Genomic DNA, 14,361 nt, shown 5'->3' on the forward strand with positions numbered 1-14,361 from the left:
TTACATAAACTGATTGGCCTGAAGTCGTTAATAGATGTGGGAATGTCAACTTTGGGGATGAGAGTGATGTAAGTGTGATTGATGGGAGAGAAGGTTGATGATTTGAAAAGGTTATGAACATGATCAATGATGTCTTTTCTACAGATTTCCCATGAAAATTGGTAGAATCCACTAGAGAATCCATTGGAGCCAGGGGCTTTTTGTTCAGGGATGCTGAAAAGTGTATTTCTAATTTCATTTTCAGTGATGAGAGAGTTAAGAATGTTAAGATGATCATCAGTGATTCTGTTTTTAATGGGATCAAGGTAGGACTCATCAAAGCTCGGTTTAGTTGAGGTGAAGATAGATTTGAAGTGTGAGATGAATGCAGCCTCAATCTGATTGGAATCTTCACAGCAGATGCCGTTATAGTTGATAAATCTGATTCTATTTGTCTCTTCTCTTCATGGTTGTTGTGTGATAGAATTTGGTATTTCTATCTCCCAATTGAACCCATTGAGTTCTAGATTTTTGGAGCCATTTTTGATCAATCTGATTGAGGGTGAGTCTAAGTGAGGCAAGGTGTTGGTTCTCTTTGATTTCCCAATGTGAATCTCTTAGATTAGTGGGACATTTCATGTGATTGTCAATGTCCATCCTAAAAAGCGATTCATTTTTATGTAGGTCACCAATATGGGACCAATTCCATTTCTTGAGTTTCTGTTGGAGTAGTTGGAGTTTGGATGCAAGGATGTATGAAGAGGATCCTTTGAATTGACAAGACCAAGATTGGTGAACTATGTGTAAGAATGATGGTTCAAGTAACCAGAATTGTTCAAATCTAAATGGTTTTTTGGTATTCGGTGAGGGGGGGTCTAGATGAAGAAGAATGGCACAATGGTCTGATTTTGTAACAGTTAGATGTTTAACAAAGGCTTCAGGAAAGATATTAATCCAGAGTGTGTTAGCCAAGTATCTATCAAGTACAGAATCGACTCTCTTTTTCCCCTTCTGTTTGTTACACCAGGTGTGTTTGTTCCCATGGGCTTGTAAAGGTACAAGGTTAGCATCAAAAGTGAAATTTTGAAAATTTTTAGTTCGATGCTGTTTAAGGGCTAAACCTCCAAGTTTATCTTGTTCAAAAAGGTAAGAGTTCCAGTCACCACATAAAAGCCATGCATTATCAACAAATTGTGCAAGATTGTGAAGTGTTAACCATTGGTATTTCCTAATGTTACTATAGGAACTCAAATAAATGAAAGTCATTGTCCATTGAATGGAGTTGTAAGATACATGAGTATGGATACACCAATCAGAGGACCATAAGACATGAACATTAACTGCAGTAGACCAACATAAGAGAAGACCTCCACTATTGTGAAGGGGGGGGGGGATAACAAAATGAGAATCAAAACCTGATTTCTTAGAGAACGAGCTAGGACAAACAGTAGAACTTTTAATTTCAGATAAAAACACAATATGTGGCCTCAGTTTATGGATGTTCACTTTGATTTCTCTTTGTGTAGAGGGTTGGCCGAGCCCTCTGCAATTCAGGCAATAGGTCATCATGGCTTCCTTGATGGCAATTGACGGTTTGCCATCGACACCTCAGATTCAGCAGTCTTTTGCTTCTTAAGGAGAAAATCGGGATGACTAGAACCTTCCCAATTTCTTTGATGGTGCATTTTCTCTTGTAGGAGGGAGGGTAGATGTGTGGGGGGGAAAGTGAGGACCACCCCTTTGAGCAAGAGTGATTAATATTTTCAGCTAAGGTGATGTTGCTCTATTGGCTGGATGGTGTTGTTTGAAAATTTTGATTTTGAACCTGTTGGATCATCCATTGAAAATGTTGAAAGAGTGGAGTGATGGGAGAGTGGATGGTGCTTTGATTTACCAAGTGTTGTGGGTCATTTGGGGTAGCTAGAGATAGCTTTGTAATGGGTTGGGAGCTGGAATCAGTTGGAGGAGTAATTGTGAATTCCATATTTTCAAATTCAGTGGGGGATTCATCAGGCAGTTGGGCTCTATCCTTCAGTGGTTCAATGATGTTGATTGGGATGTGATCATCAACGATCGATACCTCGGGATTTCAAGGTTGAGTGAGTGAGCAATCCAAAGGAAGGATTTCGAGAATACAAAGTTGTCTGTCTTTAGTGTATGGAGCTTGGATGGGAGGGTTAGGGATACCATTTAGATCGGTAGGGTTAAAAGGAATTGATCCGAGGAATAGATCATCATAGATCCTACTCGATGTCAACAAGTGAACTTGCTCTTCTAGCAGGTATGGCACCTGTGGGGAGCCTGAGTTTCAGTTTTTCTGCAGCTCAGGTGGAAGAGATTGATTGGGAGAGCTCTTTTGTGTTCTTGTGTGGACAATCAATGCAATTATGGCCAATTCTGATGCAATTTGGGCAAATGTTGGATGGGAGATACTCAAAGTCAAGTGGATGATCTGTTTTTTTGTTTGGGGTGATTTCAAAGATGACAGAAGTGGTGAGATCAAGCATTAAAGGGATGGCTATGCGAGCGGCAGGGAGATTGTTTAAGGCAATGGGGCCTTCTGGATTCTCCAGTTCAATAACATGACCAGCAGTAGAGAAAAGATCAATAAGGATGTCAGGTTTGTGAAGGCTCCAATGGAGGTTGGTAATTTGGACCCACATGATTCCTAAGGAAAAGGTAGCAAGACTAGCAGGTATATAGATTGGTTCCATGGTTGCATAAAGATAATATGGTTTTTGTAGTACCAAGGTCGAGAGAATAGAACAACATTCGGATCTCTAACTCTGTCGAATTTGATGATGAATTTGTCATGAGCTCCTTCGACAAGATGGAAACCTTCGACTTCAACAGATTTGGATTTCCAGCCACCTTGAATCATCTTTTGAAGTTCGGAGTAGGTGATGTGGATGCCATCAGGGACCCAACCAATGATGGTATATTTGAGATCCTGATCTCTTCCAGCAACAGTGAGGACAAGGTAACCTTGCTAACAGGGCGAACAGGGATGTCTATCTTAGCTGCAAAATCCGCAGCCTAATCTCTCCGCAGAAGGATCATTGGGGAGGAAATGAAGATAATCAGTGTGGATAAGAGGGACAGAAGAAGAAGAAGAAGAAGATGGGTTGGACATGATATCCTTATCAACGAAGGATCTGACCACAGTTTTACTAACACAGAGAGTGTTGAAAATCAGATGTAGATATTCTAAGTGACAAGGATGACCGAACCATCTTCTCCAATAAATAGATGAGGTGAGATGAAGTGGGAGAATAAATGGAGACAAAGAGGGTGTCCAAGGAGAGATTAGTAGATAAACATCAAATTGGGCGGCTACATAAGGTAGCTGAACGCCGGCTGAGGCAGAGTTTGGGTTGCCGTCACAGAAGATGCAGGGGTCGAAGGAGGGTGGGAGGGAAGTGGGGGGTAAGAATAGGTTCATGATGGCGCATACTCAGGTATCTTATCGAGCTCCACAGAAATGAAGTCACAGAAAACAGAGATGATACAACCAAGAAAGAATGCATGCAAAGAGATCCAATAAAACAAAAAATCAAAACAAAAATGTGCAAATAAAGTAAATGTAAAGTGTGACTGGGAAAAGGGGATTTCGCTTTAACCTTGATTTATATTGGCTAACATAGATGAGATATGTGATAATACCAAGATGTGCCAGAGGGTGATGGCTAAGCAGACGATGCAAGATCCGGCAGAATAAATGTGCAAGGCAGGTCCTCCTCAAAATCCAAGCAAAACTCCCTTCAAATCGATAAATACACTGGGTAACGAAATTACTATCTTCGTTCTCAAGAACCCTCGCTAGGGAAAAATGCATCAGCTATAAAGCAGTTCAACACCAAAACTGGGGAATAAGTGCACAGTAAAGGAGCAGATCCGCTCCATAACGGGAAGTAAGCTAGGGCATACTTGATAGCATCAAATAGTGGGAGATTGATACGAACTTGTTGGAATAAGTCAATCATCTCCTACATCTTAGCATTCTTTCTAGAATCTAAAATCGAAGACTTAAGAGCTTCAGGAAAAGAGGCTTTTGATGTGTAAGACAAGAGTAGGACCCTCCACAATCAAAATGTGCAACCCATTACGAGAAAATTGATGGAGGATACTCACATGTAGAATCTCTTTACTAAGCTTGTATATATCATCACCATTCTCATGAATCAAATCAACATCTTCTTGACTCTCAAGATCAATAGACAACGGCTTAAGAGTTGGCAAAGATGCATAATATTCCTTTCCATTTCGTATCACAACAAAGAATAGACAATGGCTTAAGAGTTGGCAAAGGTGCATAATATCCCTTCCCATTGCGTATCACAATAAAGGCTGTTTGAACTTGTTCTTTCTTAGACCCAATTTGAAGATTAGGGTTACCTATTGGTTGATTAAGTAACTAACTAGCCTCCCCCCTACAAATGGCATTAGCCAGTCGACCAAGTTGGGTTTCCAATTTTTTATTAGACTGAGAATGGGAATGCAATGATTGAGTGTTTTGTTGTAGTTCACTAAGTGCCTTTAGTACCTTATCCTCAAATGATGAATTCTATAAGGGTCACAGAGCTAATGGATGCTCATTCCTATAGGCTGTTGCATATTAAATGAATAAAGTGGCCTATAAGGTAGTTGATTAGAGGGATTGGGCATTGGGTTTCGCCATGAAAAATTATGGTGGTTTCTCCATCCTGAGTTGTAGGTATTGGAATATGGATCATTGCCTAGTTTAGAGACTCCTTGGGCCAAATGTGCATACTCTTGAGTGAACTTAGGTATTGTGCAGCCAAAAGCAATCAATGAAATTGTGAAAAATGCCAAAACATAAAGCACATACTTCATTTTGATTAGGTGGAGAGATGGTGTTTGTTGTCCTAATGACCAGAGATGGTCCAATTTCTTTGTTAGTTAGTCAACCTTAGTGCTCATCCCAACGGTAGGATTGATCTCATAGAGACCGCTCATTTAGTTGCTTAGTGGATGGAATCTCAACCTAGCTGCTGAAGCATGGTGTTGGGAGTTTTCACCAAGGGTCTCAAAAAAATTTCATGCCTCGTTCTTATTCTTGTGCATGAAAGTCCCCCACAAGAAGAATCAACCATTTGCTTATGTCAGTCTCTAAGACTATCATAAAAGCACTAAATCAATTGGCATTTAGGAATAGCATGGTGGGGAAAAAACTCGTTATCACTCTCCTAAGCTATTTGTACAACCAATGGAAAATAATATTTTAAGGAACTCATGTTGCATTTCTATCCAAGTGAAAATTTTAACATTATCCAAAGAATGAAGCCTAGGGAGAATGGGAAAAGAAGTAAGCTTAAAGCATCGACTAAGAAGTTTTGAATTTTAACCTTGGAGGACACCTCTAAAAACTCATCTAAGTGCTTATAGGGCTCTTCATTAGCAAGTCTATAAAAAGATGGTAGCATTTGAATCACAATATACTTGATCTCATACTGAGAAGCCTCTATATCAAGCAACTTAATACAATAAATCAGAGTATATATTGTAAGAATGAAAAATGCACACTCAAGGGCCTCATTGGAGGCTCATTGTTTGCCATGGTTCTTTGCCTTCTATGGTTAGCCAAGGTATGTTCTAACTCTAAGTTAAGTGGGGTCAACTCAGGGTTTAGGGATCCGCGACCATGCATACACATAGAAAAAAAAAAAGCTAAATAAATAAAATTTTAAAAAAAATAACTACAACAAAAGAGAGGGTTTAGGACGTACCTGAAATGCAATCCATGTGATCTTCCGAACAAGAATTACACATTTTGGATCACAATGATGGGGATTTTAAAAATTAACCTAAACACCCCCAATGTAATGCAAATATAACAATTGAAATGTCTTGAATACAATTATATCTAAGAAATAAAAGATAAAAACCTAAATGAATTATCAAATTGTTATTCTTGAAGTTACCTACAAAACAAAAGAAAAAGAGATTAGTTAAATAATCAAAGAAAAAAATTAGAAATTTAAAACACTAAAATTACTCTAAAAAGTATGCCTAATTAACAAAAATCAATCTTAACAACCGTGCTTTGGTTCCTGGCAAAGGCGCCAAAATTTGATCGTGTCACTAACCCAATCAAAAATAAAATCTTATACTAATCTAGCTAGCGCCTAGCAGAAAGTACGGGGTCAAAACTACGGAAAACTAAAAGGCTAAGATACTAAGATTGAATTCAACAAAACCTAACTTAAAAGTAAATCTAAATGGTTTTTATTCTACTTAAGAAAAACACAAATAAATTAAACTATTAATCAATGCAAAAACTTTAACTATGAATGTGTGAGGATCTTTAAGATTTCGAATCCCCAATGCTTTCCACTAACTGATATAACACTACGCTTCAAAATAAAGGATGGTTTTTCCTAGATATGTCGTATCTTCATAAGACTATCGTCCTTCGCCGAAGCTTGGCACACTTAGTTTGCTTAGCCATAGATCATCTTTGGCAAGACTCAAACACAATTAAAAACATCAACTAGAAGATATATAACAATCAAATTAATGAAATAAGCAATGGCTCATCTACATCTCAAAGAAAATGAACTAGCTACTCATTATAACAAAGCTCATAAAACAAATAAAGATGAAATTTAGAGAGAGGGTTGTGGTCTTCTTCTTGCGCAATGAGAGAGAGGTGAGAGCCAAGATCCGTGTTCGCTGTCACATTTCTTCTCCGTGGCTGGCTTCTCCTTTTTATATATCTCGAACACAATTAATTTGTCCTCTTTATCCATCAATTCGACCTCTATTCATTCGAATTATGGGAAACTCAAAACTAAAAACTTGTAGAAATTTTCGTTATCTTTCCATAGCATCTTGAATCACCCCAATCCGAGTTCAGACGAGAGAGATATGCCCAAAATACTCAAGGTGGGCCTATTGGCACGATTTTCAGATCTTATTACCAATTTTGTTCATTGGACCTCCACCTGTTTTCAATTTAGTTAAGATTCATATTCTCCTTGCATTAATTAAGTTGGATCTCAACATTTATCATTTCTTGGGCAGTAACATTGAATCCCATGATTTTATTTTGATTATAATCCTCCAATATCTAATATATTTGCTAATTTTGCTCTATGTTATCTGTAATAACCAAAATCACCTTATTCATGAAAAAGACATAAAAATACTCAATTACTCTTTTAATTAACTATGTATGAGAAAGTAAATCAAATAAATAATGATAAATGCATGCTTATCAAATATTTGTTACTATGGACAAAGTAAATAGGTAAAATATAGTATTGGTTACAGCGGACAAAGTAGGTAAGGTAGTAGGTTACAAAGGTTATCAACGGATCAAAGGAGGTAGTAGGTAGTATAAGTTACTACAGATCACAAGTGGATAAGTAATGGTAGGTAGGTAAGGCGGCGTTTGTTTGCAAAGGTGGGGTGGGAAAAAAGGGGTGGGAAAAAAAAACATGTGGGTCCTACATGTAGTGGGGTGAGGGAGAAGAAAAGGAAAGGAAAGGGTTGTGTGGAAAAGTGATGGGGTGGGTCCCACTTTTTACTTTTCCCAACTTTCCCACAAAATCCCACCAAATATGTGGGGTTTTAAAATAGCATGGGGTGGGAAAGTTGAACTGCCACATCAGCAGACAAGGTTCCTTGATTCAAGGAACCTTGTCTCCCACTTTCCCACCCCAAGCAACCAAACACTCTACCATTTTAGGATTTAAAGGAAAAGTAAGAAATTTACACATTTTTCAAGAATTTTCCCACCCCTTTTTTCCCACCCCACCTTTATTCCAGCAAACAAACGCAGCCTAAAGGTATTGTTGTAGAATACCATATTGGGAAGTCAAAGATCTTCACAAATAATAACCTTCAACACACCTTGAGTAGATATAGAATAAGGTATCATTCTCCCCCTCACGTGTAGCATTACATGTAGACAACTAGTGTCAACCAATATCTAGTACAAAAAGATCCCAAGCAACAATTTCAAATGAGACATTATGGTAAATATAATCTTCATTCGTCTAGTAAGTCTAAATCCAAGAAATAACTTCTAAACTCTCCCCATGGTAGATTAAGATAATAGCAACATTGTAATAAACCATAATTTTTCAATGAGTTATTTGTAAATATAGGACAAAGATGGCAAATCTATAGATAAACTGAAGTTAAAGTAGAGATGGCAAATTTGGAACAGAATAAGAATCGAACCCAAAATTGAATAAGACTTTAATAGGAAGTAAGAAAAATATAAATAAACTAACAAAAATTGAACCAACTATGAATGGAGACTGAACCAATTAAACTTGAACCAGAATTGAACTAGCTATGAATCACACCAAACCAAATCATGATATGGCAAAAGAAAATTCTGCAGTATGTAGAAACAAGCAAGAAAAAAAATTGCACAATGCAGAACTGAAAAGTGAAAAGAAGATGTAGCTATTTCTAAATCAGATCCAAGTTCTAGAATCTAAGTACAGATGATAGATAGAAGAGATCAGTTTACGTAATTAAGCCTGACCTGATCAGTTTACGTAATTAAGCCTGACCTAAGTAGCACATTATTTGCAACAACAAGTGATTGCGCACCAAAATTTGAAGAAGAATAGCAAAAAAATTCTGCAACACATAATCGAATAGGTGTTTGCAAAGAAAAATAGATCTACAGAAAGATGTAGAACTGTAGAAAATAATAGATCAAAGTAATCAATCAAATTTTAGGAATAAGTAGGAATAAAAGGTATAAAAAATCAGCTTATATTATCATCTGATCTAATGATAAAGTACAGCAGTAGGTGGCTACGCACCAAAGAGAGGACACCGAAGAGAACTTCAAAAGAGAACACCAAGAACAGTACTGTTTTGACTCAAAAAAGCTTTGTTGTCATGTTAGAAAATAAACTTTAATGAACCAAAATAGTGCAGTAACAAGAAAAACTAAGAAGAAGAAAAGAGAATAAAGAAGAAGAATTGATAGGAATCCCACAGGCGTACGATTCTAGCTTAGCACTCCTAAAATCGCAGCCTCTTATTTATAAATATCAATAGTCTAGATTACAGCTTGAAAAGCAAACCATCTTGCCCTCTAAAAAGAAAATAAGTAGTATAACTTATGAATAGAAATCTAACTCCTAAAATCTATCCAAAATTGAATGTACTAAAAAAGGAAAGTTCTGAAATTAGTAACTAACAGAAAATAGAAACTATGCTTCTTGAAACTCTCAAAACTTGTGTAACAAAATTCCTACATTAGAAATATAAAGTAGAGTAGCATCACTAGCATAGTACTCTTCACGTGAACAGTAAACCAGCCCAAAACTTGTGCATACTTCAACATGTTAAATTGGGAAGATGGTAAGAAAGACACAAAAAAGTATACAACAGACTTATATCTAACTTGGGATGTTTTGCCTTCTATGCACTTAAACTTGGTCTGGGCATAAATGTGGTTCTCCCTAGGAGGTCAAAGTCAGTACTTTCATCTGAAAGAAAAAAAATCTGAATAATTTAAGATTTCCCCTTTCTCAAATTAGTTCTCTTCCTTCACTACCAGTATGCAATTGTACGTTCTCATTCCCTGAAGCAATAATTAAGGACTTTCTATACATTAATAAGACTATGAAGACGAACAATCAGGTGGCTAACTGCAGAGGAGCAGGGTTTATCCAAGAGTTAATATTCACAATAAAAAATGCAAGAACGGTTATACTGAGCTATATAGAAGTAAATATGGCAATTATTCAAGCAGAAGGCAATCTCACAAGAACAGAGCTTGGTCACTCAAATATACGATATTAACTTTGAGTAATATGGTGAAACAACTCAAGCAAAAAACTGTACCGAATTGTTGCAAGAACTCCCTGGGGAAATATACTGCAGCTTTTTCACTAGTTCTGGCTCAATCCCTTTCTTATCAACAAAACACTGGATGAAAATGGCAACAGCACTTCCTCCTATAAATAACTGCAGCAAAATGGAAGTGGGGACGATGATGAAGTGCTAACACATTGATACAGCCCAAATATACTTTAGGGAGGAATTACAGGAAGAAACTAACCATTGTTAAAACTGAAACCATCATGAGGATGAAGGTCGTGTAGTTTTTTTTTCCCCCAAGACAGTTGTTTAGCAGCTTTAGTTGCTGCAACCAAAGAAATAATCAGAGCATGCACCTTTGTCTCTAAAGTTCTCCTCTTTACTGAGTAGCAGAAAATAACAAATCAATTATAGGAGGATGAGATGAAAAAGGAAGTGAAAGAAGACTGGAGTTGACCCCCTAACCCTGCAATGGTGATCAAAACCTTCTACGCCCTGATTACAGATCCTGCAGTGCTTGCTGTCCCTTCTAACCTGAGAGGAAATTTCCAGTAAACTTGAGGTATAGCATACAACATAAACCCTAAACCCTAATGAAACATACATAATCTGATTTAATTTCAAAATAGTATCACTTCCCATCACAACTCAAAATCACATAGCGAGCAAAACGAGATGTCCTCTTCCAAATCAAGCAGAATTGCATCATCCTTGGCAACAAGGGAAAATGGTAGCAAGGGTTCCAATTGAAAGCCAGTTCTCAATTTGGTTCAGGTATCTCCCTCTGATCCAATACATAGAGATATTTGTCTCCATCTTCCTGATAATCTAAATACAATCTGAGTCAACATGAATCAATAGTTCAGCTTCAAAAACCTTCTAGACTTGGGCCTTATTTTATTCTTGAAACTGGTTTTATCAGCAGGGTCTATGGCAGTACACCTCATAAACAGAAAGATCACAGGCAGTGCCTGCAAAGATGTGAATTATGATAAATTAGCCACTTTGACAACAAGAATCTAGTTGACTGCATTCGGATATCCGATTGATCATACCATGATGGAGAATAGCATGATGACTGTGACCTCTAGCCTGTCTCCTACAAAAGGCTCCAGGAACGCATAAAAGGCAACAAGAAGAAACTATACTTCAATACCTACTATCTGCAACAACACCCCCGGGGGGAAGGATTTTGCAGGTGAGTTTTTACTACTTTCTGATCCCCAAAAAGATGCACATTTTTCTGTTCAATGACGAGGAATATCAAATTAAGCTACCCAACTCGCCTAAATTTAATTTTTCCATTAGAAAAAGAAGAAAGCCAAAAAATCCAAGACTTAATGGAAATCAAGTGGCAAACCCACGGATCTCCAATCATTGATTATTTTTTTAGGATAATGAGGTAGTTCCACAGGATTGCTGAATCCTCAGATACATGTCCTCCAACAATAAAGGAAAAGAATTAGTGCAAAAAACATGAGACAGGAATACTGTGTGACATTTAAGTATTACATCAAAGAGAAAATTACACGGGTAAAGGCTGCATACGAAAATTTCCTTCTGGATTCTGCTTGTGTAGAAGTCTTCAGCACCGGGTTGGTCCTTATCAAAGAGAAAACAGTTGATTGGCTGGTTGCTATACAGGGAACGAGTAAAATGCTCCCTTAGCAAATGGGTTTTCAACAGGATATTCCATGTAAACATAAATGTTAAACAACAAACTGTGCTGCCAGTGTTACCAATTGATACGACAGGGTCCGCAATTAGTTGCATGAACAACACTTACAAAATGGAAGTAGTAAACCAAACTCCAGTCAAGGGATTTAGGATCAACAACCATAGCAGTCTGAGTTAAGCCATCATTCACAGTATGGTTGTCATGGCAATTAGGCAACCCAAGTCATTGGAGGGGGTACCTGGATGACAACGCACCAGCATCATTTCCTAGCACCTTACGCATGCCCTATATGTAATACAACAATGTTATAAAAGACAATATATATAAATTATATCAATGCAATATATCCAATTGCCAGATATAAATGATTGCCTAAGATGAGAATTAACAATATACCTTAAAAAAGCCAATTACTTGGCATCAAAAAAAATTTGGACCAGCAACAGGCATCCATCTCTGGAAATATATGGATTGCATAATAACTAAAATCAAGGGAACTTCCACTCAAGTCTGATTGCCTACAAGTGCATTCGCCACCTTCAATATGATTCTATATTAAATGCAATAAATCTTACTAAAATTCCAGCTCCCTTGTGCACATGTAACAAAATACCACCAATTCGTGAATTCCTCTCATTTTAAAAGTATAGTATTCTATCTACATTTGCACCATATACCGCAGGGTTTCTGACATACACAAAGTGATAATGAATCATACATGGGACAACATTTGTTAGGTATACCAATATATCAATAAACCCAAAAAAAAGAGAGGGAAGGAGAAGAAGAAGAAAGGGAAGGGGGGCGGGGGGACAAGAAACAAAAAATTACTAAATACACTTATTAGAAGTAACCCCCCCCCCCCACCCCCCGGGAAAAAGAAAAAGAAAAAAAAAGAAAGAAAGACAACAACAACATATAGATAACGGATAATAAAAAATAGGGACGTGAGAGATATCTCCTTGCTTCACGCTTCTAAGAATTTATCAAGCCAAGAAAATAAAGAGTCAATAGGATTGAGTCAAACCAAAACAACAATAATGACAGCATGGCTACAAGAGGCAATTATACTTTTTACAGCTTCCATTAATGAACCACCGACACCTTCTCAAGATACACCCCCCGAAAAAATATATAAATAAATAAATAAGGTAAAGAAAAGAAAACTCAGAATCACATTAGTCTGAGATGTAAGTTACCCAGAAAACAGAAATCAGAAGTGAAATCCCAAGGTATGATTTGGGTTTTCTATCTACTCAAAGCGACTTATCCATCAACAAAATCAGAAAGAGATGAATCAACCTTAACCAAAATCCACTGAAAATGAATTTCATGGAGCTCATCCTTGCCAGCAGCAATGCAACCACAACTCTGAGTCATTGGTATTTCCTAGAGAAAATAACCAAGTTTTTATCAATAAGAGGAACCTAATTCAAGCTCATATCATGAGAGCAAATATACGGACAACTGTGTGTGAACAATATTTCCTTTAAGTTGATAAAACAAAAGGGTGGGCAACAACAACCAAAAAGAGAAATATTTTAATATCAAAAAATTTACAAAATTCTGGGAAAAAGAAAGAAAGAAAAAAAGACATACTACACTCCAACAGAATCCAATGGTTACTTATTGGAAAAGGTTCTCTGAACCAAGGCATTTCCTATGCCAGCACATATGACTTCATTTATTTTCAACTAGATAACAGACAATAAAAAACAGGGACGTGAGAGATATCTCCTTGCTACACGCTTCTAAGAATTTATCAAGCCAAGAAAATAAAGAGTCAATAGGATTGAGTCAAACCAAAACAACAGTAATGACAGCATGGCTACAAAAGGCAACTATACTTCTTACATTTTCCATTAATGAACCGCCAACACCTTCTCAAGATATAACCCCCAAAAAAATATAAATAATAAAAAAGGAAAAGAAAAGAAGCAAACTCAGAATCACATTTGTCTGAGAAGTTAGTTATGCAGAAAACAGAAATCAGAAGTAAAATCCCAATGTATGATTTGGGTTTTCTATCTACTCAAAGCGACTTATCCTCAACAAATCAGAAAGTAATGAACCAACCTTAACCAAAATCCACCCACAAATGAATTTCATGGAGTTCCTCCTTGCTAGCAGCAATGCAGCCACAGCTCAGAGTCATTGGTGTTTCTTAGAGAAAATAACCAAGTTTTATCAATAAGAGGAACCTAATTCAAGCTCATATCATGAGAGCAAATATATGGACAACTATGTGTGAACATATTTCCTTTAAGTTGATAAAACAAAAGGGTGGAAAACAACCACAAAAGAGAGAATTATTTTAATATCAAAAAATTTATAAAATTCTGGTTCTTTGAAGTAATAATGAGAATGACTTCAGATTGTTGGCTTTAACTACTTCATTTGTTTTTATTTATCCTCTTAAACTTTTCCTTCATTTGCATAGGGACACAAATCATCCACACGCCATCCTACAGCACCAAGAAGAGAATTTGATGCAAGTAACATAACCCAGCAACAAAGTTGTCAAGGTGACCTAAGGCAGTGAAGCTACAGCTAAGCACATAGACAAGGTGCCTGCCTAAGCGACAAAGGTATGAATAAGTGGATTAACGTAAATGCTGACATTTAGAGTTATATTGCACAATAGATTTGTGTATGGAATTACAAAACAGAACTATAAGATCACTGAATCACATAATTGCACACTTATGTAATCATCAAAATATATAGGCCCTTGAACTCCAGAGCTGCAGAGAGAAAGAGATAAGATTAGCTAATTGTGCATGTTTTGGGAAAAGAAGTCCAATGTTGGTGTTTCTATCAGAAAAATGTAATTCTTCTTCACCTTCCATTCTTTCATCTGCCTCACAGAACAAACAAGACAATTGGTG

The 14,361-nt window shown here is 36.9% G+C and overlaps 1 protein-coding gene across 1 annotated transcript; it reads right to left on the reverse strand.

Annotated features, from left to right (window-relative positions):
• Nucleotides 1-4,057: 4,057 nt before the first annotated feature.
• Nucleotides 4,058-13,375, reverse strand: LOC149002319 (putative protein S-acyltransferase 20). Its single transcript, XM_089137338.1, has 5 exons — nucleotides 12,776-13,375; nucleotides 10,261-11,758; nucleotides 10,037-10,120; nucleotides 9,820-9,942; nucleotides 4,058-5,921 (listed from the first exon to the last, which is right to left on the reverse strand). The coding sequence occupies exons 2-5, from the start codon at nucleotides 10,435-10,437 to the stop codon at nucleotides 5,898-5,900; spliced, it is 408 nt and encodes a 135-aa protein (XP_088993464.1). The 5' UTR covers nucleotides 10,438-11,758; nucleotides 12,776-13,375; the 3' UTR covers nucleotides 4,058-5,897.
• Nucleotides 13,376-14,361: the final 986 nt, after the last annotated feature.

This window comes from Hakea prostrata, chromosome 10 (genome assembly GCF_041222555.1).
Source record: "Hakea prostrata isolate BN-2017 chromosome 10, UWA_Hpros_2, whole genome shotgun sequence".
Lineage (NCBI taxonomy): Eukaryota > Viridiplantae > Streptophyta > Magnoliopsida > Proteales > Proteaceae > Hakea > Hakea prostrata.